This window comes from Monodon monoceros, unplaced genomic scaffold (assembly GCF_005190385.1).
Source record: "Monodon monoceros isolate NGI ecotype Baffin Bay Population unplaced genomic scaffold, NGI_Narwhal_1 Super_Scaffold_7, whole genome shotgun sequence".
Classification (NCBI taxonomy): Eukaryota; Metazoa; Chordata; class Mammalia; order Artiodactyla; family Monodontidae; genus Monodon; species Monodon monoceros.
The window spans coordinates 98,844,944-98,871,349 of NW_021703784.1; the positions used below are offsets into that span (position 1 = coordinate 98,844,944).

Here is a 26,406-nt window from a genome sequence, read left to right on the forward strand (position 1 = left end):
GATGGCTGAGTAATATTCCATTTTATATATGTGCCACATCCCATTTATCCATTCCTCTGTCAATGGACACTTAGGTTGCTTCCATGTCCTGGCCACTGTAAGTAGTGCTGCAATGAACATTGTAGTACATGACTCATTGAATTATGGTTTTCTCATAGTGTATCCCCAATAGTGGGATTGCTGGATCATATGGTAGTTTTATTTTTAGTTTATTTAAAAATTTTTTTTTTATTTTTAGTTTTTTAAGGAACCTCCATACTGTTTTCCATAGTGGCTGTATCAATTTACATTCCCACCAACAGTGCAAGAGGGTTTCCTTGTCTCCACACCTTCTCCAACATTGTTTGTAGATTTTTTGATGTTGGCCTCACACCTGACTGGTGTGAGGTGATACATCATTGTAGTTTTGATTTGCATTTCTATAATGATTAGTGATGTTGAGTATCCTTTCATGTGTTTGTTGGCAATCTGTATAACTTCTTTTTTTTTTAACATCTTTATTGGAGTATAATTGCTTTACAATGGTGTGTTCACTTTCTGCTTTATAACAAAGTGAGTCAGTTATACATATACATATGTCCCCATATCTCTTCCCTCTTGCATCTCCCTCCCTCCCACTCTACCTATCCCACCCCTCTAGGTGGTCACAAAGCACCGAGCTGATCTGCCTGTGCTATGTGGCTGCTTCCCACTAGCTATTTGTTTTACATTTGGTGGTGTATATAGGTTCATGCCACTCTCTCACTTTGTCCCAGCTTACCCTTCCCCCTCCCCGTATCCTCAAGTCAATTCTCTAGTAGGTCTGCATCTTTATTCCTGTCTTGCCCCTAGGTTCTTCTGACCATTTTTTTTTCTTAGATTCCGTATATATATGTGTTAGCATACGGTATTTGTTTTTCTCTTTCTGACTTAATTCACTCTGTATGACAGATTCTAGGTCCATCCACCCCATTACAAATATCTCAATTTCATTTATTTTTATGGCTGAGTAATATTCCATTGTATATATGTGCCACATCTTCCTTATCCATTCATCTGTCGATGGACACTTAGGTTGCTTCCATGTCCTGGCTATTGTAAATAGAGCTGCAGTGAACATTTTGGTGCATGACTCTTTTTGAATTATGGTTTTCTCAGGGTATATGCTCAGTAGTGGGATTGCTGGGTCGTATGGTAGTTCTATTTGTAGTTTTTTAAGGAACCTCCATACTGTTTTCCATAGTGGCTGTATCAATTTACATTCCCACCAACAGTGCAAGAGGGTTCCCTTTTCTCCACACTCTCTCCAGCATTTATTGTTTCTAGATTTTTTGATGATGGCCATGCTGATTGGTGTGAGATGATATCTCATTGTAGTTTTTTTTTTTTGGGGGGGGAGTATGCGGGCCCATTTTTTCTAGGTATTTTTTGATTTCCTCTTTGATTTCTTCAGTGATCTCTTGGTTGTTTAGTAGTGTATTGTTTACCCTCCATGTGTTTGTACTTTTTATGGATTTTTTTCATGTAATTGATATCTTGTCTCATAGCATTGTGGTTGGAAAAGATACTTGATACAATTTCAATTTTCTTAAATTTACTAAGGCTTGATTTGCACCCAAGATATGATCTATCCTGGAGAATGTTCCATTAGCACTTGAGAAGAAAGTGTATTCTGTTGTTTTTGCATGGCATGTCCTATAAATATCTATTAAGTCCATCTTGTTTAATGTATCATCTAAAGCTTGTGTTTCCTTACTTGTTTTCATTTTGGATGATCTGTCCATTGGTGATAGTGGGGTGTTAAAGTCCCCTACTATGATTGTGTTACTGTTGATTTCCCCTTTCATGGCTGTTAGCATTTGCCTTATGTATTGAGGTGCTGCTATGTTGGGTGCATAAATATTTACAATTGATATATCTTCTTCTTTGATTGATCCCTTGATCATTATGTACTGTCCTTCTTTGTCTCTTATAATACTCTTTACTTTAAAATCTATTTTGTCTGATATGAGAATGGCTACTCCAGCTTTCTTTTGATTTCCATTTGCATGAAATATCTTTTTCTATCCCCTCACTTTCAGTCTGAATGTGTCCCTAGGTCTGAAGTGGGTCTCTTGTAGACTGCATATATATGGGTCTTATTTTCATATCCATTCAGCCAGTTTATATCTTTTGATTGGAGCATTTAATCCTTTTACATTTTAAGTAATTATCGATATGTATGTTCCTATTACCATTTTCTTAATTGTTTTGCATTTTTCCTTGTAGGTCTTTTCCTTCCCTTTTGTTTCCTGCCTAGAGAAATTCCTTTAGCATTTGTACAGCTGGTTTGGTGGTGCCAAATTCTGTTAATTTTTTGCTTGTCTCTAAAGGTTTAATTTCTCTGTTGAATCTGAATGAGATCCTTGCTGGGTAGATTAATCTTGGTTGTAGATTTTCCCCTTTCATCACGTTAAGTATATCCTACCACTTCCTCCTGGCTTGCAGAATTTCTGCTGAAAGATCACCTGTTCAACTTATGGGGATTCCCTTGTATGTTATTTGTTGCTTTTCCCTTGCTGCTTTTAATATTTTTTCTTGGTATTTAATTTTTGATAGTTAGATTAATATGTGTCTTGGCATGTTTCTCCTTGGAATTATCCTGTATGGAGTCTCTGCACTTCCTGGACTTGATTGACTAGTTCCTTTTCCATATTAGGGAAATTTTCAACTATAATCTCTTCAAATATTTTCTCAGACCCTTTCTTTTTGTTTACTACTTCTGGGACCCCTATAATTCAAATGGTAGTGCATTTAATGTTGCCCCAGAGGTCTCTGATACTGTCCTCAATTCTTTTCATTGTTTTTTCTTTATTCTGCTCTGTGGTAGTTATTTCCACTATTTTATCTTCCAGGTCACTTATCCGTTCTTCTGCCTCAATTTTTCTGCTATTGATTGATGCAGGGTTCATCAACTCGATTGTGGGGATTTAGTCTACTGCTCCTGAGCCTGCACAGAGAAATTTCCCTTTCTCTTCTTTGTTCGCACAGCTCCTGGGGTTCAGCTTTGGTTTTGGCCACACCTCTGGATGTAGGTCGCTCTCAGGCATCTGTTCCCCACAGGAAGGAAGGGGTTAAAGCAGTGGCTGATTGGGGGCTCTTGCTTACTCGTGCCAGGAACAGAGAGGGGTACGGTAGTTTTAAGTGGAATGCGGGGCGAGCCGGTGGTGGCAGAGGTCACCGTGATGTTGCAACAGCCTGAGGTGTGTAGTGTTTTCTCCTTGGGAAGTTGTCCCTGGATCACGAGACCTGGCAGTGGCGTGCTGCACATGTTCCTGGGGGAGTGTGTGTGGATAGTGACCTGTGCTTGCACACAGGATTCTTTGTGGCTGCAGCAGCAGTGTTAGCATTTCTTTCCTGTCTCGGGAGCTCGTTTAGGCAGTGCTCTGCCTTCTGTGGGCAGACAGGGAAGGGATCCCCTCTCCTCACGCACCCTGAAACAATGGTCTCTTGCCTCTTTGGCAGGTCCAGACTTTTTCCCGGACTCCCTCCCGGCTAGCTGTGGTGCACTAGCCCTCTTCAAGCTGTGTTCATGCAGCCAACCCCAGTCCTCTCCCTGGGATCTGACCTCTGAAGCCCAAGCCTCAGTTCCCAGCCCCCACCCGCCCTGGGGGGTGAGCAGACAATCCTCTCAGGCTGATGAGTGCTGGTCAACGCTGATCCTCTGTGTGGGAATCTCTCTGCTTTGCCCTCTGCACCCTTGTTGCTAAGCTCTCCTCTGGGTCTCTGAAGCTTCTCCCCCACCCACTCCCTGTCTCTGCCAGTGAAGAGGCTTCTTAGTGTTGGAAACTTTTCCTCCTTCACAGCTCCCTCCCAGGGGTGCAGGTTCCATCCCTATTATTTTGTCTCTGTTTTTTCTTTTTCTTATGCCCTACCCAGGTACGAGTGGATTTTCTTGCCTGTTGGGAAATCTGAGGTCTTCTTCCAGCGCTCAGTAGGTGTTCTGTAGGAGTTGTTCCACATGTAGATGCATTTTTGATGTATTTGTTGGGAAGAAGGTGATCTCCACCTCTTACTAGTCTGCCTTCTTGAAGGTCCCCCTCTAGTTATCTATTTTATACATATCAGTGTATACATGTCAATCCCAATCTCCCAATTCATCCCACCACACACCCATCCACTTTCCCCCGTTGGTGTCCATACATTTGTTCTCTACATCTGTGTCTTTATTTCTGCTTTGCAAACCGGTTCATCTGTACCATTTTTCTAGATTCCACATATATGTGTTAATATACTATTTTTGTTTTTCACATTCTGACTTACTTAAATCTGTATGACAGTTGCTAGGTCCATCCACGTCTTTATAAATGACCCAATTTCGTTCCTTTTTAAGGCTGAGTAATATTCCATTGTGTATATGTACCACAACTTCTTTATCCACTCATCTGTCGATGGGCATGTAGGTTGCTTCCATGATCTGGCTATTTTAAATAGTGCTGCAATGAACATTGGAGTGCATATGACTTTTTGAATTAGGTTTTTCTCTGGGTATGTGCCCAGTAGTGGGATTGCTGGATCATATGGTAATTCTATTTTTAGTTTTTTAAGGAACCTCCATGCTATTCTCCATAGTGGCTGTATCAATTTACATTCCCACCAATAGATGCAAGAGGGTTCCCTTTTCTCCACACCCTCTCCAGTATTTGTGGTTTGTAGACTTTCTAATGATGTCCATTCTAACTGGAGTGAAGTGATACCTCATTGTTTTTGTATTGCATTTCTCTAATAATTAGTGATGTTGAGCAGGTTTTCATATGTCTCTTGGCCATCTGTATGTCTTCTTTGGATAAATGTCTGTTTAGGTCTTCTGCCCATTTTTGGATTGGGTTGTTTGTTTTTTTAATATTGAGCTGCATGAGCTGTATATATATTTTGGAGATTAATCCATTGTCTGTTGCTTCTTTTGCAAATATTTTCTCCCATTCTGAGGGTTGTCTTTTTGTCCTGTTTATAGTTTGCTTTGCTGTGCAAAAGCTTTTAAGTTTTGTTAGGTCCATTTGTTTATTTTTGTTTTTATTTCCATTACTCTAGGATGTGGGTCAAAAAAGATCTTGCTGTGATTTATGTCAAACAGTGTTCTTCCTATGTTTTCCTGTAAGAGTTTTATAGTGTCTGGTGTTACATTTAAGTCTTTAATCCACTTTGAGTTTTTTTTTTGTGTGTGTGTATGGTGTTAGGGAGTGTTCTAATTTCATCATTTTACATGTAGCTGTCCAGTTTTCCCAGCATCACTTATTGAGGAGTGTGTCTTTTCTCCATTGTATATCCTTGCCTCCTTTGTCATAGATTAGTTGACCATATGTGCGTGAGTTTATCTCTGGGCTTTCTATCCTGTACCATTGATCTATATTTCTGTTTTTGTGCCAGTACTAAATTGTCATAATTACTGTAGCTTTGTAGTATAGTCTGAGGCCAGGGAGTATTATTCCTCTGGCTCCGTTTTTTTCCCTGAAGATTGCTTTGGCTATATGGGGCCTTTGTGTCTCCATACAAATTTTAAGATTTTTTTGTTCTAGTTCTGTAAAGAATTCCGTTGGTAATTTGATAGGGATTGCATTGAATCTGTAGATTGCTTTGGGTAGTAGAGTCATTTTCACAATATTGGTTATTCCATTGCAAGAACATGGTATATCTCTCCATCTGTATCATCTTTGATTTCTTTCATCAGTGTCCTACAGTTTCCTGAGTACATGTCTTTTACCTCCTTAGCTAGGTTTATTCCTAGGTATTTTATCCTTATTGTTGCAGAGGTGAATGGGATTGTTTCCTTAATTTCTCTTTCTGATCTTTCATTGTTAGTGTATAGTAATGCAAGAGATTTCTGTGCATTAATTTTGTATCCTGCAATTTTACCAAATTCATTGATTAGCTCTAGTAGTTTTCTGGTAGCATCTTAGGATTCTCTATGTATAGTATCATGTCAACTGCAAACAGTGACAGTTTTACTTCTTCTTTTCCAATTTGTATTCCTTTTATTTCTTTTTCTTCTCTGGTTGTCGTGGCTAGGACTTCCAAAACTATGTTGAATAATAGTGGCGAGAGTACACATCCTTGTCTTGTTCCTGGTCTTAGAGGAAATGCTTTCAATTTTTCACCATTGAGAATGATGTTTGCTATGGGTTTGTCACATATGGCCTTTATCATGTTGAGGTAGGTTCCCTCTATACCCAGTTTCTGGAGAGCTTTTATCATAAATTGTTGTTGAATTTTGTCAAAAGCTTTTTCTGCATCTATTGAGATGATCATATGGTTTTTATTTTTCAATTTGTTAATACGGTGAATCACACTGATTTATTTGTGTATATTGAAGAATACTTGCATCACTGGGATGAATCCCACTTGATCATGGTCTATGATGCTTTTAATGTGTTGTTGGATTCTGTTTGCAAGTATTTTGTTGAGGATTTTTGCATCTATATTCATCAGTGATATTGGTCTGCAATTTTCTTTTTTTGTAGTGTTTGCCTGTTTATATTTTCTATTTCTTCCTGGTTCAGTCTTGGAAGGTGATACCTTTCTAAGAGTTAGTCCATTTCTTCCTGGTTGTCCAGTTTATTGGCATAGAATTGATTGTTGTAGTTTCTTATGATGCTTTGTATTTCTGCAGTGTCTGTTGTAACTTCTCCTTTTTCATTTGTAATTTTATTGATTTGAGTCCTCTGCCTCTTTTTCTTGATGAGTCTGGCTAAATATTTATCAATTTTGTTTATCTTCTCACAGAACCAGCTTTTAGTTTTATTGATCTCTGCTATTGGTTTCTTTGTTTCTATTTCATTTATTTCTGTTCTGATCTTTTTGATTTCTTTCCTTCTACTAACTTTGGGTTTTGTTTGTTCTTTCTCTAGTTCCTTTAGGTGTAAGGTTAGATTGTTTATCTGAGACTTTTCTTGTTTCTTGAGGTAGGATTATATTTGCTATAAACTTCCCTCTTAGAACTGCTTTTGCTGCTTCCCATAGGTTTTGGATCATCGTGTTTTCTTTGTAATTTGTCTCTAGGTATTTTTTGATTTCCTCTTTGATTTCTTCAGTGATCTCTTGGTTATTTAGTAACGTATGGTTTACCCTCCATGTGTTTGTGTATTTTACTTTTTTCCCCCTGCAATTTATTTCTAATTTCATAGAGTTTTGGTCAGAAAGATGCTTGATATGATTTCAACTTTCTTAAATTTACTGAAGCTTGATTTGTGACCCAAGATGTCACCTCACCTGGAGAATGTTCCGTGTGCACCTGAGAAGAAAGTGAAATCTGTTGTTTTCGGATGGAATGTCCTATAGATATCAGTGAAATCTATCTGGTCTATTGTGTCATTTAAAGCTTTTGTTTCCTTATTAATTTTCTGTTTGGATGATCTGTCCTTTGTTTTACGTGAGGTGTTAAAGTCCCCAACTATTATTTTGTTACTGTAGATTTCCTCTTTTATAGCAGTTAGCATTTGCCTTATGTATTGAGGTGCTCCTATGTTGGATGCATATATATTTAAAATTGTTATATCTTCTTGTTGGATTAATCTCTTGACCATTAAGTAGTGTCCTTCCTTGTTTCTTATAACATTCTTTATTTTAAAGAGTATTATGTCTGATATGAGTATTGCTACTCCAGCTTTCTTTTGATTTCCATTTGCATGGAATACCTTTTTCCATCCCCTCACTTTCAGACTGTATGTGTCCCTAGGTCTGAAGTGGGTCTCTTGTAGACAGCATATATATGGGTCTTCTTTATGTATCCATTCAGGCAGCCTGTGTCTTTTGGCTGGATCATTTAATCCATTCACAATGAAAGTAATTATCATATGTATGTTCCTATTACCATGTTAAAAATTATTTTGGTTTTGTTTTTGTAGGTCTGTTTCTTCTCTTGTGTTTCCCACTTAAAGAAGTTCCTTTAACATTTGTTGTAGAGCTGGTTTGGCTGTGCTGAGTTCTTTTAGTTTTTGTTTGTCTGTAAACCTTTCGATTACTCTGTTGAATCTGAATGAGATCCTTGCTGGCTAGAGTAATCTTAGTTGTAGGTTCTTCCCTTTCATCACTTTAAATATATCATGCCACTCCCTTCTACCTTGTAGATTTTCTGCTAAGAAATCAGCCATTACCTTATAGGAGTTCCCTTGTATGTTATTTGTCATTTTTCCCTTGTTGCTTTCAATAACTTTTCTTTGTCTTTAATTTTTTCGATTTGATTACTGTGTGTCTTGGCATGTTTCTCCTTGGGTTTATCCCGCCTGGGAGTCTCTGGCTTGGATGAACAATCATCCAAGTGCTTTCTGGACTTGGATGGCTATTTCCTTTCCCATGTTAGGGAAGTTTTCAACTATAATCTCTTCAAATATTTTCTTGCATCCTTTCTCTTTCTCTTCTCCTTTGGGGACCCCTATAATGTGAATGCTGGTTTATTAATGTTGTCCCAGACGTCTCTTAGGCTGTCTTCATTTCTTTTCATTCTTTTTTCTTTATTCTTTCCATGGCAGTGATTTCCACCATTCTATCTTCCAGGTCACTTGTCCGTCCTTCTGCCTCAGTTATTCTGCTATTGATTCCTTCTAGTGTATTTTTTTATTTCAGTTATTGTATTGTTCATCTCTGTTTGTTTGTTCTTTAATTCTTCTAGGTCTTTGTTAAACATTTCTTACATCTTCTCGATCTTTGCCTCCATTCTTTTTCTGAGGTCCTGGATCATCTTCACTATTGTTATTTTGAATTCTTTTTCTGGAAGGTTGCCTATCTCCACTTCATTTAATTGTTTTTCAGGGGTTTTACCTTGTTCCTTCATCTGGTACGTAGCCCTCTGCATTTTCATTTTGTCTGTTCTTCTGTGAATGTGGTTTTCCTTCTACATGATGCAGGATTTTAGTTCTTCTTGCTTCTGCTGTCTGCCCTCTGGTGGATGAGGCTATCTAAGAGGCTTGTGGAAGCTTCCCGATGGTAGGGGCTAGTGTGGGTAGAGCTGGATGTTGCTCTTTTGGGCAGAGCTCAGTAAAACTTTAATCTGCTTGTCTGCTGATCAGTGGGGCTGAGTCCCCTCCCTGTTGGTTGTTTGGCCTGTGATGACATAGCATTGGAGGCTACAGGCTCTTTGGTGGGGCTAATGGCAGACACTGGGAGGGCTCATGCCAAGGAGTACTTCCCAGAATTTCTGCTGCCAGTGTCCTTGTCCCTGCTGTAAGCCACAGCCCTGTCCTCTGCAGGAGACCCTCCAACACTAGCAGGTATGTCTGGTTCAATTTCCTATGGGGTCACAGCTCCTTCCCCCTGGGTCCTGATGTGCACACTACTTTGTGTGTGACCTCCAAGAGTGGAGTCTCTGTTTCCCCAAGTCCTGTCAAAGTCCTGCAATCAAATCCTGCTAGCTTTCAAAGTTTGATTCTCTGAGCATTCCTCCTCCCATTGCCAGACCCCCAGGTTGGGAAGCCTGACATGGGGCTCAGAACCTTCACTCCAGTGCATGGACTTCTGTGATATAATTGTTCTCCAGTTTGCGAGTCATGCACCCTGTGGTTATGGGATTTGATTTTATTGTGATTGTGCCCCTCCTACCATCTCATTGCAGCTTCTCCTTTGTCTTTGGATGTGAGGTATATTTTTTGATGAGTTTCAGTGTATCCCTGTTGATGATTGTTCAGCAGTTAGTTGTGATTCCAGTGCTCTTGCAAGAGGGAGTGAGTGCACATCCTTTTACTCCACTATCTCAAATCCAATGCCAATACTTCTTGAACTCTTCCATAAAGCAGAAGAGTAGGAAAACTTCCTAACTCATACTATAAGACCAGTGTTCTTATGATATCAAAGCTAGATAATGACTTCAGAAAAATGAAAATTACAGAGCCATATCCCCTCTGAATATAGACCTAAAAATATTCAACAAAATGCAAGCAAACTGAGTCCAACTGCATATTAAAATGTTTATATACTGTAAAAAAATAGGATTTATCACAGAAATGCAAAGTGGTTCATCATAAGATAATCATCCAATATAATATACCACATCAATACAATGAAGGAAAAAAACCTATATAATGTCAACTGATGCTTAGGAGACATTTTATAAAATCAAACAATTTTCTTGGTGAAAATAATATAGGAATTAAATGTAACTTCCTCAATATTTTAAAGGGTGTTTAGGAATAAAGCTACAACTATCACTACAGTCAATGGTGAAAGAATATTAACTTTCACACTAAGGTAAGGAGAAAGATAAAGATGTCTGCTTTCACTGCTGCTATTTGACATCATACTGTAAACCTATGTAGAGCAATTAGAGAGAAAGAGAAATAAAATTTACCCAAAGTAAAAAGGAATAATAATAATATATATATATATATATAGATGACATGATCATATAGATATAGAAAATTCCAAAGAATGCCCAAGAAATTCATTAGAACTAATAAACGAATTTAAGAAAGTTGCAGAGTACAAAACGAACACACAAAAATCAGTTGTTTTTCTATATATTTGAAGTGAACAATTTGAAAAGAAATTAGGAAATTTATTACCCATACATCATCTTCTAAAGGAATAAAATACTTAGAAATAAATTTAACCTAGGATGTGAAAGACTTGCACATTGAAAACTATACAGCGTTGTTGAAAGAAATTAGAGAAGACCTAAATAAATGGAAAGTATCCCATGTTAATGAGGTAGGAAGACCTAATATTATCAATGAAGTCAATCATATTTAATGCAGCTACAGTTTCAATGAAGTCACAATCAAAACTCCAATGTAATGTTTTTCTAGAAACAGAAAAGCTGAAACTTATATTCATATGAAATCAGGGCTCCAAATAGCCAAACAATTTTGAAAAAGAAGAGTAAATTCAGGGGACTCATGCATCTCGGTTTCAGAACTACAATAAAGCTACAGTTACCAAATGTTATGGTACTGGTATAAGGACTGACATACAGACAAATGTAATAGAACTGAGAGTTCAGAAATAAACCCATACATTTATAGCCAACTGTCTTTTTTGTTTTTTTTTTTGGCGGTACGCGGGCCTCTCACTGTTGTGGCCTCTCCCGTTGCGGAGCACAGGCTCCGGACACATAAAAAAAATGATCACAATCTACAAGATCTCTGAGATAACATGAAGCATGACAACATTTGCATTATTGGGGTTCCAGAGGGAGAAGAGAAAGATAAGTAGATTGAAAATGGATATAAGGAAATTATGTCTGAAAATTTCCAAACCTGGAGATAGAAACAGATATCCAGGCACAGGAAGCACAGAGGGTCCTAGAAAAGATTAAACCAAACAGACCCACAACAAGACATATCATAATTAAAATGATAAAAGTGAAAGATAAAGAAAGGATTCTAAAGGCAGCAAGAGAAAAACAATGAGTTATATACAAGAGAATTCCCATAAGGCTATCAACTGATTTTTCTGCAGAAAATTTGCAAGCCAGAATGGAGTGTCATGACATATTCAAAGTGCTGAAAGGAAAAAAACAGCAACCCAGGATACTCTACCAAGCAAGAGTACCATTTAGGATAGAAAGAGAAATAAAGAACTTCTTAGTAAAGCAAAACTGAAAGAATTAATCAGTACTAAACATATCGTAAAAGAAATGTTGAATATTCTTCTCCAAATAGAAAAGAAGTAAGGATCTATAAGAAAGGGAAAATCCCATTAGGAAACACAAATATATAGAAAGAATTTAAGATCACTAAATGTGCCAGCTGTACATTAAAAGTCAAAAAATTGTAAAAACAACCATAACTACTATGAGATAAACAGTTAAGAGACAAACATGAATATGTAAAATATGACAGCAAAACCACAAATGTGGGGGAGGGGAATAAAAATGTGTATGTCTTAGAATGTGTTTGAACTTAAATAACAGCCAGTTTAAAACAAGTGGGTATAATTATGAGTCAACATACATGAACCCCATGGTAAAAATAAATCAGAAGCCTATAGTAAATACACAAAAATCAGGACTTCCCTGGTGGTGCAGTGGTTAAGATTCCATGCTCCCAATGCAGGGGGCCTGGGTTCAATCCCTGGTCAGGGAGCTAGATCCCACACGCCTGCCACAACTAAGGAACCCGTCTGCTGCAACTGACAGGGTGCAACCAAATAAATAAATAAATAAATAAATATTTTTAGGGCTTCCCTGGTGGCACAGCAGTTAAGAATCCGTCTGCCAAGGCAGGGGACACAGGTTCGAGCCCTGGTCGGGGAAGATCCCACATGCCACGGACCAACTAAGCCCATGCACCACAACTACTGAAGCCCGTGTGACTGGAGCCCATGCTCCACAACAAGAGAAGCCACCGCGATAAGAAACACATGCAGTGCAAGGAAGAGCAGCCCCTGCTCGCTGCAACTAGAGAAAGCCTGCGTGCAACAAGGAATACCCAATGCAGCCAAAAATAAATAATAAATAAATTTATAAAAAGAATACACAAAAATCAAAAAGAGAGAAAGCCAAGCACACTACTAAAGAAAATCATCATTTTATATATAGTAGTGTGTACACCTGAAACCAACACAACATTGTACATCAACTATACTCCAATAAAAATTAAGAAAAATATTTAAAAAAGAAAATTATCAAATCACAATAGTAGGAACTAAAAGAAGATAAAATGAAGAAAGCAGATCTATAAAAACAACCAGAAAATATGTAATAAAATTGCAAAAGTACACCACTATCAATAATTACTTTAAATATCAATTAACTAACTGCTCCAATCAAAAGATATAGAGTAGCTAATTGGGAAAAGAAACCAAGACATTCAGTATGCTGCCCACATGAGACAACTTGAGAGTGAGTCTGAAAGTGAAGGGATAGAAAAAGATATTTCAAAGGGAAACGACAAGAAATCAGAAGTAACAGTACTCATATGAAACATAATAGATTTTATAACAAAGCCTATAGAAAAAGACAAAGAAGGCTTTATATAATAACACAGGGATAAATACAAGAACAGGATATTACACTAGCTAACATATATGCACTCAATAGAGGAACACCTAAATATATAAAGCAAACACTAGCAAACATAAAGGGAGAAATTGACAATAATACAATAATAGTAGGAAAATTTAACATTCCACTGACATCAGTGGACAGATCATCCAGACAGAAAATCAGTAAGGCAAAAGTGGTCTTAAAGACACAATAGACCAGTTGGACTTGGTTGATATCTACAGGACATTACATCCCCCTCCCCCCAAAATCAGAATACACATTCTCTTCAAGTGCACATGGAATGTTCTCCAGGATAGATCACATATTGGACCACAAAACAAGTCTCAACAAAGTTAAAATAGAAATAATATAAAACATTTTTTCCTACCACAGCAGTATGAATCCAGAAATCAACCACAGGAAGAAAAATGGGAAAAGAACAAACATGTGGAGACTAAATAACATGCTACTAAGAAACCACTGGGTCAATGACAAAATCAAACAGGAAATCAGAATATACCCTGAGACAAGTGAAAATGAAGCACACTTTCCATAAACTGTGAGATGCATCAAAAGCAGTTCTAAGAGGGAAGTTTATAGCAATACAGGTCTTCCCCCCAAAACAAGAAAATTCTCAAATAAATCACCTAAACATAATTAGAAAAAGAAAGACAAACAAAACACAAGTCACTAGAAGGAGGGAAGTAATAAAGTTCAGAAATAAAATAAATAAATATAGATTTAAAAAAATAGAAAAGATCAATGGAACCAAGAGTTGGTTTTTTGAAAATAGAAACAAAATTGATAAACCTGTAGCCAGGCTCACTAAGAAGAAAAGAGAGAGGACCCAAATAAACAATATGAGAAATGAAAGAGAGGAAATAACAACTGATACCACAGAGAAACAAAAAAATCATAAAAGAATACTATGACTAGTTATACATCAAAATATTGGACAACCTAGAAGAAATTAACAAATTTCTAAAAGCATGCAGCCTGCCAATACTGAGTCAAGAAGAAACAGACAATTTGAACAGACTGATCAGTAGAAGTGAGATAGAATCTTTAATTTAAAAACTTCCTGCAAACAAAAGTCCAGGGTCAAATGGCTTCAAAGGGGAATTCTACCAAACATGTAGAGAACAGTTCATATCTATCCTTCTCTAAAGAAGGTAAATATATACAGTGGTACATATATACAGTGGAATACTATTAAGCCAACAAAAAGAATGAAATAATGCCATTTGCAGCAACTTGGATGGACCTAGAGATTATCATACTAAGTGAAGTAAGTCAGAAAGAGAAAGACAAACAGCATATGATATCACTTATATATGGAATCTAGAATAAGATGCAAAAGAACTTATCTACAAAACAGAAACAGATTCATAGATACAGAGAACAGACTTGTGGTTGCCAAGCAGGAGGAGTGGTGGGGGAGGGATAGATTGGGAATTTGGGATTAGCAGATCCAAACTATTATATACTGAATGGACAAACAAGTTCCTACAATATAGCACAGGGAACTATATTCAATGTCCTGTAATAAACAAAAAAAGACAAGAATATGAAAAAGAATGAATATATATATATATTCATATATATAGTCATGTATATATGAGACTAATCACTTTGCTGTACAGCAGAAATTAACACTACATTGTAAAACAACTATACCTCAATAAAATAAAATAAAAAACAAAAACATCTATACTTCTCAAACTATTCCAAAAAATTTCAGAGGAAGGAGCACTTCTGAACATATTCTATGAGGCCATCATCACCCTGATACCAAAACCAGACAAAGCTGTCACAAAAAAAGGAATTAGAGGCAAATATCACTGAAGAACATAGTTGCAAAAATCCTGAATAATATGTTGTTATTAGGAAACTGAATCCAACAATATATCAGAAGGATCATACACAATAATCAAGTGTGTTTTATTGCATGGATGCAAGTATTTTTCAGTTTCTGCAAACAAATCAATGTGATATACCACATTAAGAAACTGAAGAATTAAGAAAAAACATATGGTCATCTAAATAGATGGAGAAAAAGATTTTGATAAAATTCAACATTCATTTACAGTAAAAAATCTTCAGAAGGTGGGCATAGAGGAACGATACCTCAACATCATAATAGCCATATATGACAAGCACATAGCTAACATCATAATCACTGTGAAAAACTGAAAGCATTTCTTATAAGTTCAGGAACAAGAAAAGGGTGCTCATTCTTGCCACATTTATTCAAAATAGTATTGGAAGTCCTAGCCATGTAAATACAATAAAAAGAAATAAAAAAACAATTTTTTAAAAAAACTGTCATTGTTTGCAGATGTCATACTAGTCATAGAAAATCCGATGATGCCACCAGAAAACTACCAGAGCTCACCAATGAATTCACCAATGCTGCAGGATACAAAATTAACATACAGAAATCTGTTGCATTTCTATACACTAACACAAAACTATCGGAAAGAGAAATCAAACACAAAATTCAATTTCCAATCAATCAAAATGAATAAAATACCTAGGAATAAACCTACCTAAGGAGATGAAAGACCTGTTCTTGGAAAACTACAAGACACTGATGAAAGAAATTGAAGAGGACTCAAACAGATGCAAGGATATACTGTGTTCATGGACTGGAAGAATTAATGTTAAAATGACCATACTACCCAAGGGAATCTACAGATTCAAAGTAATCCCTATAAAAATACCAAGAACATTTTTTCACAGAATTAGAGCAAATAATTTTAACTTTTGAACGGAATCAGAAAAGACCATCAATAGCCAAAATGATCTTGAGAAAGAACGGAGCTGGAGGAATCATGATCCCTGACTTCAGAGTATACTACAAAACTACAGTAATCAAAACAATGTGGTACTGGCACAAGAACAGACATATAGATCAATGGACCAGAATAGAGAGCCAAGAAATAAACGCATACACTTATGATCAACAAAGGAAGCAAGAATATAGAGTGGGGGAAAGACAGTCACTTCAATAAGTGGTGCTCAGAAAACTGGACAGCTTCATGTAAAAGAAGGAAATTAGAACATTCTCTAAAACCATATACACTTAAATAAAAAAAGAAAATGGATCAAAGACCTAAATGTACGACTAGAAACCATAAAACTTCTAGAAGTAAATATATGTGGAACACTCTGACATAAATCAAAGCAATGTTTTTATTGGATCTGTCTCCTAAAGTAAAGTAAATAAACCCAAAAATAAACAGTTGGGACAAAATTAAACTTAACAGCTTTCACACAGTAAAGGAAATCATCAACAAAATGAAATGACAACCTGCTGAATGGGAGAAAATATTTGCAGATGATATGACTGATAAGGGGTTAATAATCAAACATGTAAATAACTCATACACACCAACATCAAAAAAACCAAACAACTAGATAAAAAAATAGGAAGATCTAAATAGACATTTCTCCAAAGAATACATACAGATGATCAATAGGCACATGAACAGATGCTCAACATCTTTAATCATTAGAGAAATGTTAATTAAAAAGACAATGCGATATCACCTCATACCTGTCAAAATGGCTATCAACAAGAATACAAATAACAAATATTGGTGAGAATGTGGACAAAAGGGAACACTTGTACACTATTGGTGAGAATGTAAATTGATGCAACCCATGTGGAAGACAGTATGGAAGGTTCTCAAAAAACTAAAAATAGAGCTACCATATGACCCAGCAATTCCATTCCTGGGATAATATCTAGAAAAAAATGAAAACACTAATCCAAAAAGATACATGCACCCTAATATTCATAGCAGCACTATTTATAATAGCTGAGACATGGGAGCAATTAACAGACTAATAAAGAAGATGTAGTATATATTTAAAATGGAATATTACTCAGCCATGATAAGAATGAAATTCTTGCAGCAATGTGGATGGACCTAGAAAATATTGTGCTAGTGAAATAAGTCAGAGAGAGAAAGACAAATATTCTATAACATCACTTATATGTGGAATCTTAAAAAATAATACCAATGAATGTATGCAAAAAAAAAAACAGGCTTACAGATACAGAAAACAAACTAGTGGTTACAAAAGGGGACAGGAAGTGGGGAGGAAGATATTAGAGGTATGGTATTAAGAGATAGATAAGACTATTGTGCATAGAACAGAAGAGCAACAAGGATATATTTTAAAGCACAGGGAATTATATCCATTATCTTATAATAACTTATAATGGAATATAATCTGCAAAAATACTGAATCACTGTGCTGTACACCAGAAACTAATATAATATTGTAAATCAACAGTACTTCAAAAAAATTAGAAATTTCAAGTGTTGGTGAGCATGTGGAGAAATTGAAACTCTTGTCCATTGATGGTGGGAATATAAATTGGTGAAACCACTGTGGAAAGCAGTTTGACAGATCCTCAAAAATCTAAACATGTAATTGCCATCTGAACCAGCAATTCCACTCCTAGGTGTATACTCTAAACACAGGGACTTAGACAGCTGTATATCAAATACAGCAAAAAAGAATGAAGTTCTGGTACATGGTACAACATGAATGAACCTTGAAAAAATTATGCTAAATGAAATAAACCCAACACAAAAGAACAAATGTTGTAGGCATCCACTTATATGAAATATATCTAGAATAGGCAAATTAATGGTGACAGAAAGTAGATTAGTGATATCAGAAGAATAAGAGGGCAGGAGTGAATGGGAAATTACTGCTTGATGGTGATAGAATTTCTCTTTGTGTTGATGTAAATGTCTCAGAAAAAAGACAATGATGGTAGCACAACATGACGAATGTAATTAATCACAGGTTTGTACATCTAAAAAAGATTAAAATGACAAGTACTGTATCTATCATATGACATTAAAAACATTCAAATATATCTCCAAATATCATTGTGAATTATGTGTCTAATTCTGTCAATATTGTTTCATGTATTTCAAACTTTTTTTAAGTTAAGGTACATTTGACATTTCCAGCCTTATCTTTTCTGGAAATGTATTTTGTTTTGAAATTTATTTTATTTGATATTAATATAAAGACTCCCACATTATTATTACTATTTTAATTCTATATCTTTTTCTGTCAATTTACATTTTTTTTACCTCTTTATTGGAGTATAATTGCTTTACAATGTTGTGTTAGTTTCTGCTGTATAACAGGGTGAATCAGCTATATGTATACATATAACCCCATATCCCCTCCCTCCCACCCTCCCTATCCCACCCCTCTAGGTCCTCACAAAGCATCGAGCTGATCTCCCCGTGCTATGCAGCAGTTTCCCACTAGCTATCCATTTTACATTTGGCAGTGTATTTATGTCAATGCTACTCTCTCGCTTTGTCCCAGCTTTCCCTTCACCCGTCTGTGTCCTCAAGTCCTTTCTGTACGTTTGCATCTTTATTCCTGCTCTGCCACTAGGTTCATCAGTACCGTTTTTTGTTTTATTTTAGATTCCATATAAGTGTGTTAGCATACGGTATTTTTTTTTCTCATTCTGACTTACTTCACTCTGTATGACAGACTGTAGGTCCATCTTTCAACTGACAATATTTTAGTTACTACAGTGGGCAGTATAAAAGTACATCACTTTTTTGTTCACTACAAGAAACCATATGCCAATAAAATGGAAAACCTGGAAGAAATAGAAAAATTCTTAGAAAAGCACAACCTTCAGAGACTGAACCAGGAAGAAATAGAAAATATAAACAGACCAATGATGAGCACTGAAATTGAAACTGTGATTTAAAATCTTCCAACAAATAAAAGCCCATGACAAGATGGGTTCACAGGTGAATTCTATCAAACATTTAGAGAAGAGCTAACACGTATCCCTCTCAAAATCTTCCAAAATATAGCAAAGAGAGGAACACTCCCAAACTTATTCAACGAGGCCACAATCACCCTGATATGAAAACCAGACAAAGATGTCACAAAGAAAGGCCACTACAGGCCAATATCACTGATGAACAAACATGCAAAAATCCTCAACAAAATATTAGCAAGCAGAATCCAACAGCACATTAAAAGGACCATACACCATGATCAAGTGGGGTTTACCCCAGGAATGTAAGGATTCTTCAATATACGCAAATCAATCAATGTGATACACCATATTAACAAATTGAAGGAGAAAAACCATATGATCATCTCAATAGATGCAGAAAAAGTTTTTGACAAAATTCAACACTGATTTATGATTTAAAAAAACCTCCAGAAAGTAAGCAGGGAGGGAACTTATCTCAACATAATAAAGGTCATATATGAAAAACCCACAGCCAACATCATTCTCAATGGTGAAAAACTGAAACCATTTCCCCTAAAATCAGGAACAAGACAAGGATGCTCACTCTCACCACTATTATTCAACATAGTTTTGGAAGTTTTAGCCACAGCAATCAGAGACGACAAAGAAATAAAAGGAATCCAAATCGGAAAAGAAGAAGCAAACTCACTGTTTGCAGATGACCTGATACTATACATAGAAAATCCTAAAGATGCTACCAGAAAACTACCAGAGCTAATCAATGAATTTGGTAAAGTAGCAGGATACAAAATTAATGCACAGAAATCTCTTGCATTCCTATACACTAATGATGAAAAGTCTGAAAGAGAAGTTAAGGAAAAACTACTATTTACCATTCCAACAAAAAGAATAAAATACCGAGGAATAAACCTACCTACGGAGACAATAGACCTCTATGCAGAAAACCATAAGACACTGATGAAAGAAATTAAAGATGATACAAACAGATGGAGAGATGTACCACGTTCTTGGATTGGAAGAATCAACATTGTGAAAATGATTATACTATGCAAAGCAATCTACAGATTCAATGCAATCCCTATCAAACTACCAATGGTATTTTTCACTGAACTAGAACAAAAAATTTCACAATTTGTATGGAAACACAAAAGACCCCAAATCACCAAAGCAATCTTGAGAAGAAAAACGGAGCTGGAGGAATCATGCTGCCTGGCTTCAGACTATACTACAAAGCTACACTAAACAGGACAGTATGGTACTGGCACAAAAACAGAAATATAGATCAATGGAACACGATAGAAAGCCCAGAGATAAACCCATGCACATATGGCCACCTTATATTTGATAAAGGAGGCAAGAATATACAATGCAGAAAAGACAGCCTCTTCAATAAGAAGTGCTGGGAAAACTGTACAGCTACATGTAAAAGAATGAAATTTTTTTTTTTTTTTTTTTTTTGCGGTACGCGGGCCTCTCACTGTTGTGGCCTCTCCCATTGTGGAGCACAGGCTCCGGACGCACAGGCTCAGCGGCCATGGCTCACGGGCCCAGCTGCTCCGCGGGACGTGGGATCTTCCCGGACCGGGGCACGAACCCGTGTCCCCTGCATCGGCAGGCGGACTCTCAACCAGTGCGCCACCAGGGAAGCCCAGTACATCTGTTTTTTAACTCACTCTGGTAATCTCTATTGTTCGATGGAGTGTTTAGGTCATTAGCAATTAGTTTGATGTGATTGTTTTGGGATTTTCTTTCCATCTACCATTTCATTTTTTGTTTTCTAAATTATTTTCTTGATGATGATAGTGATTATGAACATGATTATTTGTTGTTGTGTTTGTTCTTATGTATCCCATTTTCTGTTTGGGGGGAAATTATTTGATTCTATTTTAAAATATTGCAGAGGAATTCCTAATACCAAACACTGTCTGTCTGTTTTTATTACAGACAATGGGCTTATATTTACATTACCACATCTCGTTTAGTCCACGTTGTCTCTACTAAGACCCTCTTTTCTTGATGCCCAATGAAAGACAAAATTCACTTTTCCTTATTTGTCTTTCACATTCTTTTTCTCTTCATTCTCCATTTTACATAATTCTTTCCTGTGAGAGGTTGATATAATAGTCACTGTCTGGGTTATGGCGTTCCTATATTCTATTCTAGGAAAGCACATTACTTGAGGTTTATAAATACAGATTCAACAAAGAGTGACTCTTACATAAATCTTCAACAACTTTGATGCATTGCTTCACTGATCATTTACATCAGTTGCATCTTCACCTGTCTGGTGCTAGAGACCAAAGTACACTTTTAGCTCTCTTGTGTTCTACACACTATACAGACTCCCCACTATGGTAAATACATATGTTAGTACAATGAATGCTCATGGTATATTCCAATTTCCAACATTGTAGTTTCTTTTGTATGGTATCACTTCCTGTCAGAGTCCTCCTGGGGATTGGATGATGAAGTTTTAGTCATGTTAGTCTGTAAACCAGAGTGTTAATATGAAGCGATTTCCGTTGTTGATTTAGCTCTTGTTTACTCAAGGTTTCAGGTACAAAGAATCACTTGCTAAAACATTGTCTAAATTTCAATGTATGCTTTGTTTTCTTAATTTTTTTTTACCACAAATTATCATTGCTCCCATAATCTAACCTGCCTCTCTGTTTCTTAGGTTTGGGAGAAAGTTGATTCTCAGGTGGTGTTTGCTCCAGCTCGCCATCTCTGGGACCTGTGCAGCCTTTGCTCCCACCTTCCTCATTTACTGCTCACTACGCTTCTGGTCAGGTTGTTCTGCTGTGGTCATCATAACAAATAACTGGATGCTCAGTAAGTCAACAGTTTTGATTTTCTTGATTTTCCAAGCCTTGAATTTAACCTTGAAATTTCACCCTTATGTGACATTAATATCCCAACTGGGTTTTCTTTCAGTTGTAGAGTGGACAAGGTCCCAGTCAAAAGCCATGGTAATAACACTGATAACCTGTGCCATTAGTATTGGACAGATAATGCTGGGAGGACTGGCTTTTGTCTTTCGAGACTGGCATACCCTGCAGCTGGTGGTGTCTATACCATTCTTTGTCTTCTTTTTCTCCTCAAGGTATGAGCCTCTCTCTCACTCCACTTAAGGGAACCTAGGATGAAAATGCATATTGAATTGGGATGTACTGATTTTCTTATTCCCTGGACCATTTCCTGTTGTTTTGACCTAAACCAGCATTTCTCATCTGTTCACTCTGATCAATTTGAGATTTGAGAAGTAGAATAGGGAGTAACAGTGATCTTCCTTCCAGGGAGCTCGAGGTATTTTCTGCCATTTTCTTCCTAAGTCTTACCCAGTATTGTGGTCATTGAGTTATTCCAATATTATTTTTCTTATAGACTTGAAGATATACCTTCAATTTTTTGGCTTTGGAATGAATAAGTTACAATAAAATTTTCCATGATTTTCTATGTTGCAGATGAAATTGGATAAAGGAAGAGGCAGAAAATTTATTCATAGAGCAATTTAACAAAATAGCAACAGAATTTCTCCAGAAGTGAAAATGACATGCAGATTGGATGACTTACATTACGTGTTCAACACTCCCTCTTCCCTTAAATAATTTTAACAAATATTTATTTATGGATAATTCCATCCCTACACTTAAAACCACTCTAGGGAGAATTAGCTTTAGTAGATCGCAGAAAGATGACTACAGGATTAATATAGTGAGATGAGTACAGAGAGAAAGAAGAGTGTAATCCATGTCCAACTCATCTGCTAAGTCATTCTGTTCTCATAACAAGGAAGATGTGCTTATTGTTTCCATTTAGTTATAAGAAAACTAAAGCAGATGTAAATAAGTGACTCATTTATGTAGTTAGTTACCAACACTTCTGGTAGTGGCAGGAGTATTCACAATATTTGTTGGCCTAAAAGTTTACATAATTTGGGGACTTCTTTTTTCAAAATAATATACATTATATACACTATATATAATAATATATATATAATATACATTATATATACTATATATAGAATATATACTATGGCACAAATTTGCCAGATCTCATGCTAAGCTTTGGAAGGGAATTATGCAAGCGAGGGACTCTCAAACTTAAGCTTCATAAGCCTCTTGGAAAATCTCCTGGTGAATAAGCAGAGAGGCAATTTGAAAACAAAGTCTGTGATCCTATGCATGTAGTACATTTTTTGCCTTCCGTCTAATATCCACCACTTCAGTTGGTGGTGGATATTGGATGGAAGGCAAAAAGCATATGTTGTAATTAACCATAGGACGAATAAGCAAGAGAGAGCTGACTGCACTAGTGTGCCCTTCTTTCATCAGGTGGCTGGTGGAATCTGCTCGGTGGCTGATTATCACCAATAAACCAGATGAGGGCTTAAAGGAACTTAAAAAAGTTGCACACAGAAATGGAATAAAGAATGCTGAAGCAGCCCTGAACATGGAGGTGAGCAGGAAGGGGAAGGTGGTTATTGGGTTGGAGAGAAGATACAAGTTGACACGTGCCTTCTCCTTATTATAGACAAACTGCTTTTCTAACAAGGGCAGCTAGTTGAGAATGCAAATTCCCTGGTCTTTCATGGCCATCTCATAGAAAAGAAGCTGTGAGCACTGTACAGAGCTTCTTCCTATAGCTCAATTCCTGATCTGACTCTGTACCCTATGTACTCTCCTGGGTGCCCTGCCCACCTCTGTGGCCTCATTTTCAAAATATCATTGTTGCCATTTAATCTCCTGGAGTCTCCCTTAACTCCCTGCATCCTTCTTCATACCATGTTCACTCCTGTGATTGCATGTGTAATATGTTACGTTATAAAGAAAGGGAACACATCTCTCCTCTCCTATTGGGTGCCAGTGCTCATCACAATACCTGGCACTGTGTTGGCAAATGACACATTTGTCCTTCTTGAAGGGTTTGAGAGCAACCATGCAGGAGGAGCTGGAGGCCGCACAGACCAAAACCACTGTATTTGACTTGTTCCGCACACCCAACCTGCGTAAGAGGATCTGTCTCCTGCTCTGTGTGAGGTGGGCGCCACGCAGTGCATGACAACATTCAAAGAGTGGGGACATGAATCTATGTATTTCATAGGTTTTAACAGTGCTGTGAGAGGGAGGCGCTGATTTGGAGAAAAAATGAGGAAATCACACCAAATAACACTCACACGGAACTGCTTATATGATGAAAAGTTAGTAAGGTCATTATCACACTCTCAGTCTTTTCTCTGGAGATTGATGTTGAGGACTTCCATCACAGTACAGATTTGGGCACTTAATTTTCTGCTTTTTTCTTTCAATTTTAATTGCAGCAAACATTGCAAACAGAAACATGAAGAGGTCAGAAATATCTACAAATCAATGAATATGTCAGTATGTAAAAAGGTAGCCAACATACAGATCAAGATAGAGAATCCTAATTCCCCAAGACTTCCCTCAGCTCTCTGGTTCAGCAATATTCACCGCCTCCACACCATTGCCCGACTCTCTTCTCTGCTCACCACCCTCTCCTGTGCCAAATAAAACCTAACAGTGGTTCTGATCTCCTTCACTGGAGATGAGTGTCGCCTGACCTTGACCGTCACATAATATAAATGATAGAAGGGTTCTGTGACAGGCCGTCCCTCCTCATGCTCATTCATGAAGATTCATCCATTCTGTTGCAGGTGACAGTAGGTTGTTCTCCTCCCTAGTGCTTGAGTCTCCATTGGATGAATACACGACAACTTCTTTATGTACTTCAATACTGATGGACTTTTATTTGTTTCCAATTTGGATACAGTTTTTTGTGTGTTAGCACAAGGGCTTCTGTTAAAGTCTTGCTCATTATCTCTTGAGGGGATATAAGTATTTACTTTGGTATCGTCAGGAGGAGGAATTTTAAATTGTGAATTTTTGAAGATTCACACACATGGACAAAAAGCACACAGGACGATAGACACCCACTGCCAAGCTTAAGAAAGTGGCTATTGAAGAGTATAATTTATCTTTCCCGGACATATCCTAGTAGACTGCTTATTCATTTAACTACATTGTGCTTTTTGACCTTTTCATATCCACTAGGACACAGACGTACGTTTCTGAATTCTAGATAATCAGAGTGGAAGGAAAAAGTACATACAATGATAAAGAGAAGACCTGTTTGCAATTGCTGTGTTCTGTGATGGTTTCTTCTATTTTCTTTTTAAACATCTTTATTGGAGTATAATTGCTTTACAATGGTGTGTTAGTTTCTGCTGTAGAACAAAGTGAATCAGTTATACATATACATATGTTCCCATATCTCTTCCCTCTTGCATTTCCCTCCCTTCCACCCTCCCTATCCCACCCCTCTAGGTGATCACAAAGCACCAAGCTGATCTCCCTGTGCTATGCGACTGCTTCCCACTAGCTATCTATTTTACGTTTGGTAGTGAATATATGTCCATGCCACTCTTTCACTTTGCCCCAGCTTACCTTTTCCCCTCCCCATATCCTCAAGTCCATTCTCTAGTAGGTCTGCATCTTTATTCCTGTTTTGCCCCTAGGTTCTTTTGACCTTTTTTTTTTCTTTTTCTTTTTTTACATTCCATATATATGTGTTAGCATACGGTATTTGTTTCTCTCTTTCTGACTTACTTCACTCTGTATGACAGTCTCTAGATCCATCCACCTCACTACAAATAACTCAGTTTTGTTCCTTTTTATGGCTGGGTAATATTCCATTGTGTATATGTGCCACATCTTCTTTATCCATTCATCTGTTGATGGACACTTAGGTTGCTTCCATGTCCTGGATATTGTAAATAGAACTGCAGTGAACGTTTTGGTACATGACTATTTTTGAATTGTGGTTTTCTCAGGGTATATGCCCAGTAGTGGGATTGCTGGGTGGCATGGTAGTTCTGTTTGTAGTTTTTTAAGGAACCTCCATACTGTTCTCCACAGTGGCTGTATCAATTTACATTCCCACCAACAGTGCAAGAGGGTTCCCTTTTCTCCACACCCTCTCCAGCATTTATTGTTTCTAGATTTTTTGATGATGGCCATTCTGACTGGTGTGAGATGATATCTCATTGTAGTTTTGATTTGCAGTTCTCTAATGATTAACGATGTTGAGCATTCTTTCATGTGTTTGTTGGCAGTCTGTATATCTTCTTTGGAGAAATGTCTGTTTAGTGTGATGTTTTCTTCTATTGCAATACCTAAATCTGTCTCTCTCTGGGTGAAATAGTTCTTTTATGTGGACTCCTTTCCTTTAGATGCTCTTTGGGTAAAATGTAGATCCTCAGTGGGAATCTTTGATTCCATTTCTGATGGTACAGTTGGTACATGTTTGCTTTCCTGAATTCTTACATTTTCTTTTAGCCCCAAGAACTCTGATATGAACTTTAAATTTCCCAGAACTGTGTTTGGAACCAGGATACTATGCTCCCAGTCAAGGGGACACAGGTAGTTTCTTTGCAGTTTCAGTCACTAGTTGAGAAAAGGGAAATGCTTTACAGTATTGGGGTTGGCGGAATAGAGGGAGGACTCACAGCATACAGACAACTCTCAAAAAGAAATGATTTCCCTAAATTTTAAGTTTTAATGCTTATATATTCAAATTCTCTATACCATCCAGTTTGGTGATTGAGTCAGGTTATGTTTTCCCGTCACTGCTAACTCTATGCTTAGGGACTCAAAAAAAAGAAGGACAAAAG

General features: G+C 37.0%; 1 protein-coding gene across 1 annotated transcript in view; it reads left to right on the forward strand.

Annotated features, from left to right (window-relative positions):
- The window catches only part of LOC114887281 (solute carrier family 22 member 10-like), a 38,770-nt gene that overhangs the window by 6,531 nt on the left and 5,833 nt on the right, over window positions 1–26,406 (forward strand). Inside the window, exons 3-6 of the mRNA XM_029208833.1 lie at window positions 21,394–21,548; window positions 21,651–21,819; window positions 23,051–23,174; window positions 23,640–23,755. Coding sequence (XP_029064666.1) covers window positions 21,394–21,548; window positions 21,651–21,819; window positions 23,051–23,174; window positions 23,640–23,755 — 564 coding nt within the window. The remainder of the gene's footprint in view (window positions 1–21,393; window positions 21,549–21,650; window positions 21,820–23,050; window positions 23,175–23,639; window positions 23,756–26,406) is intronic.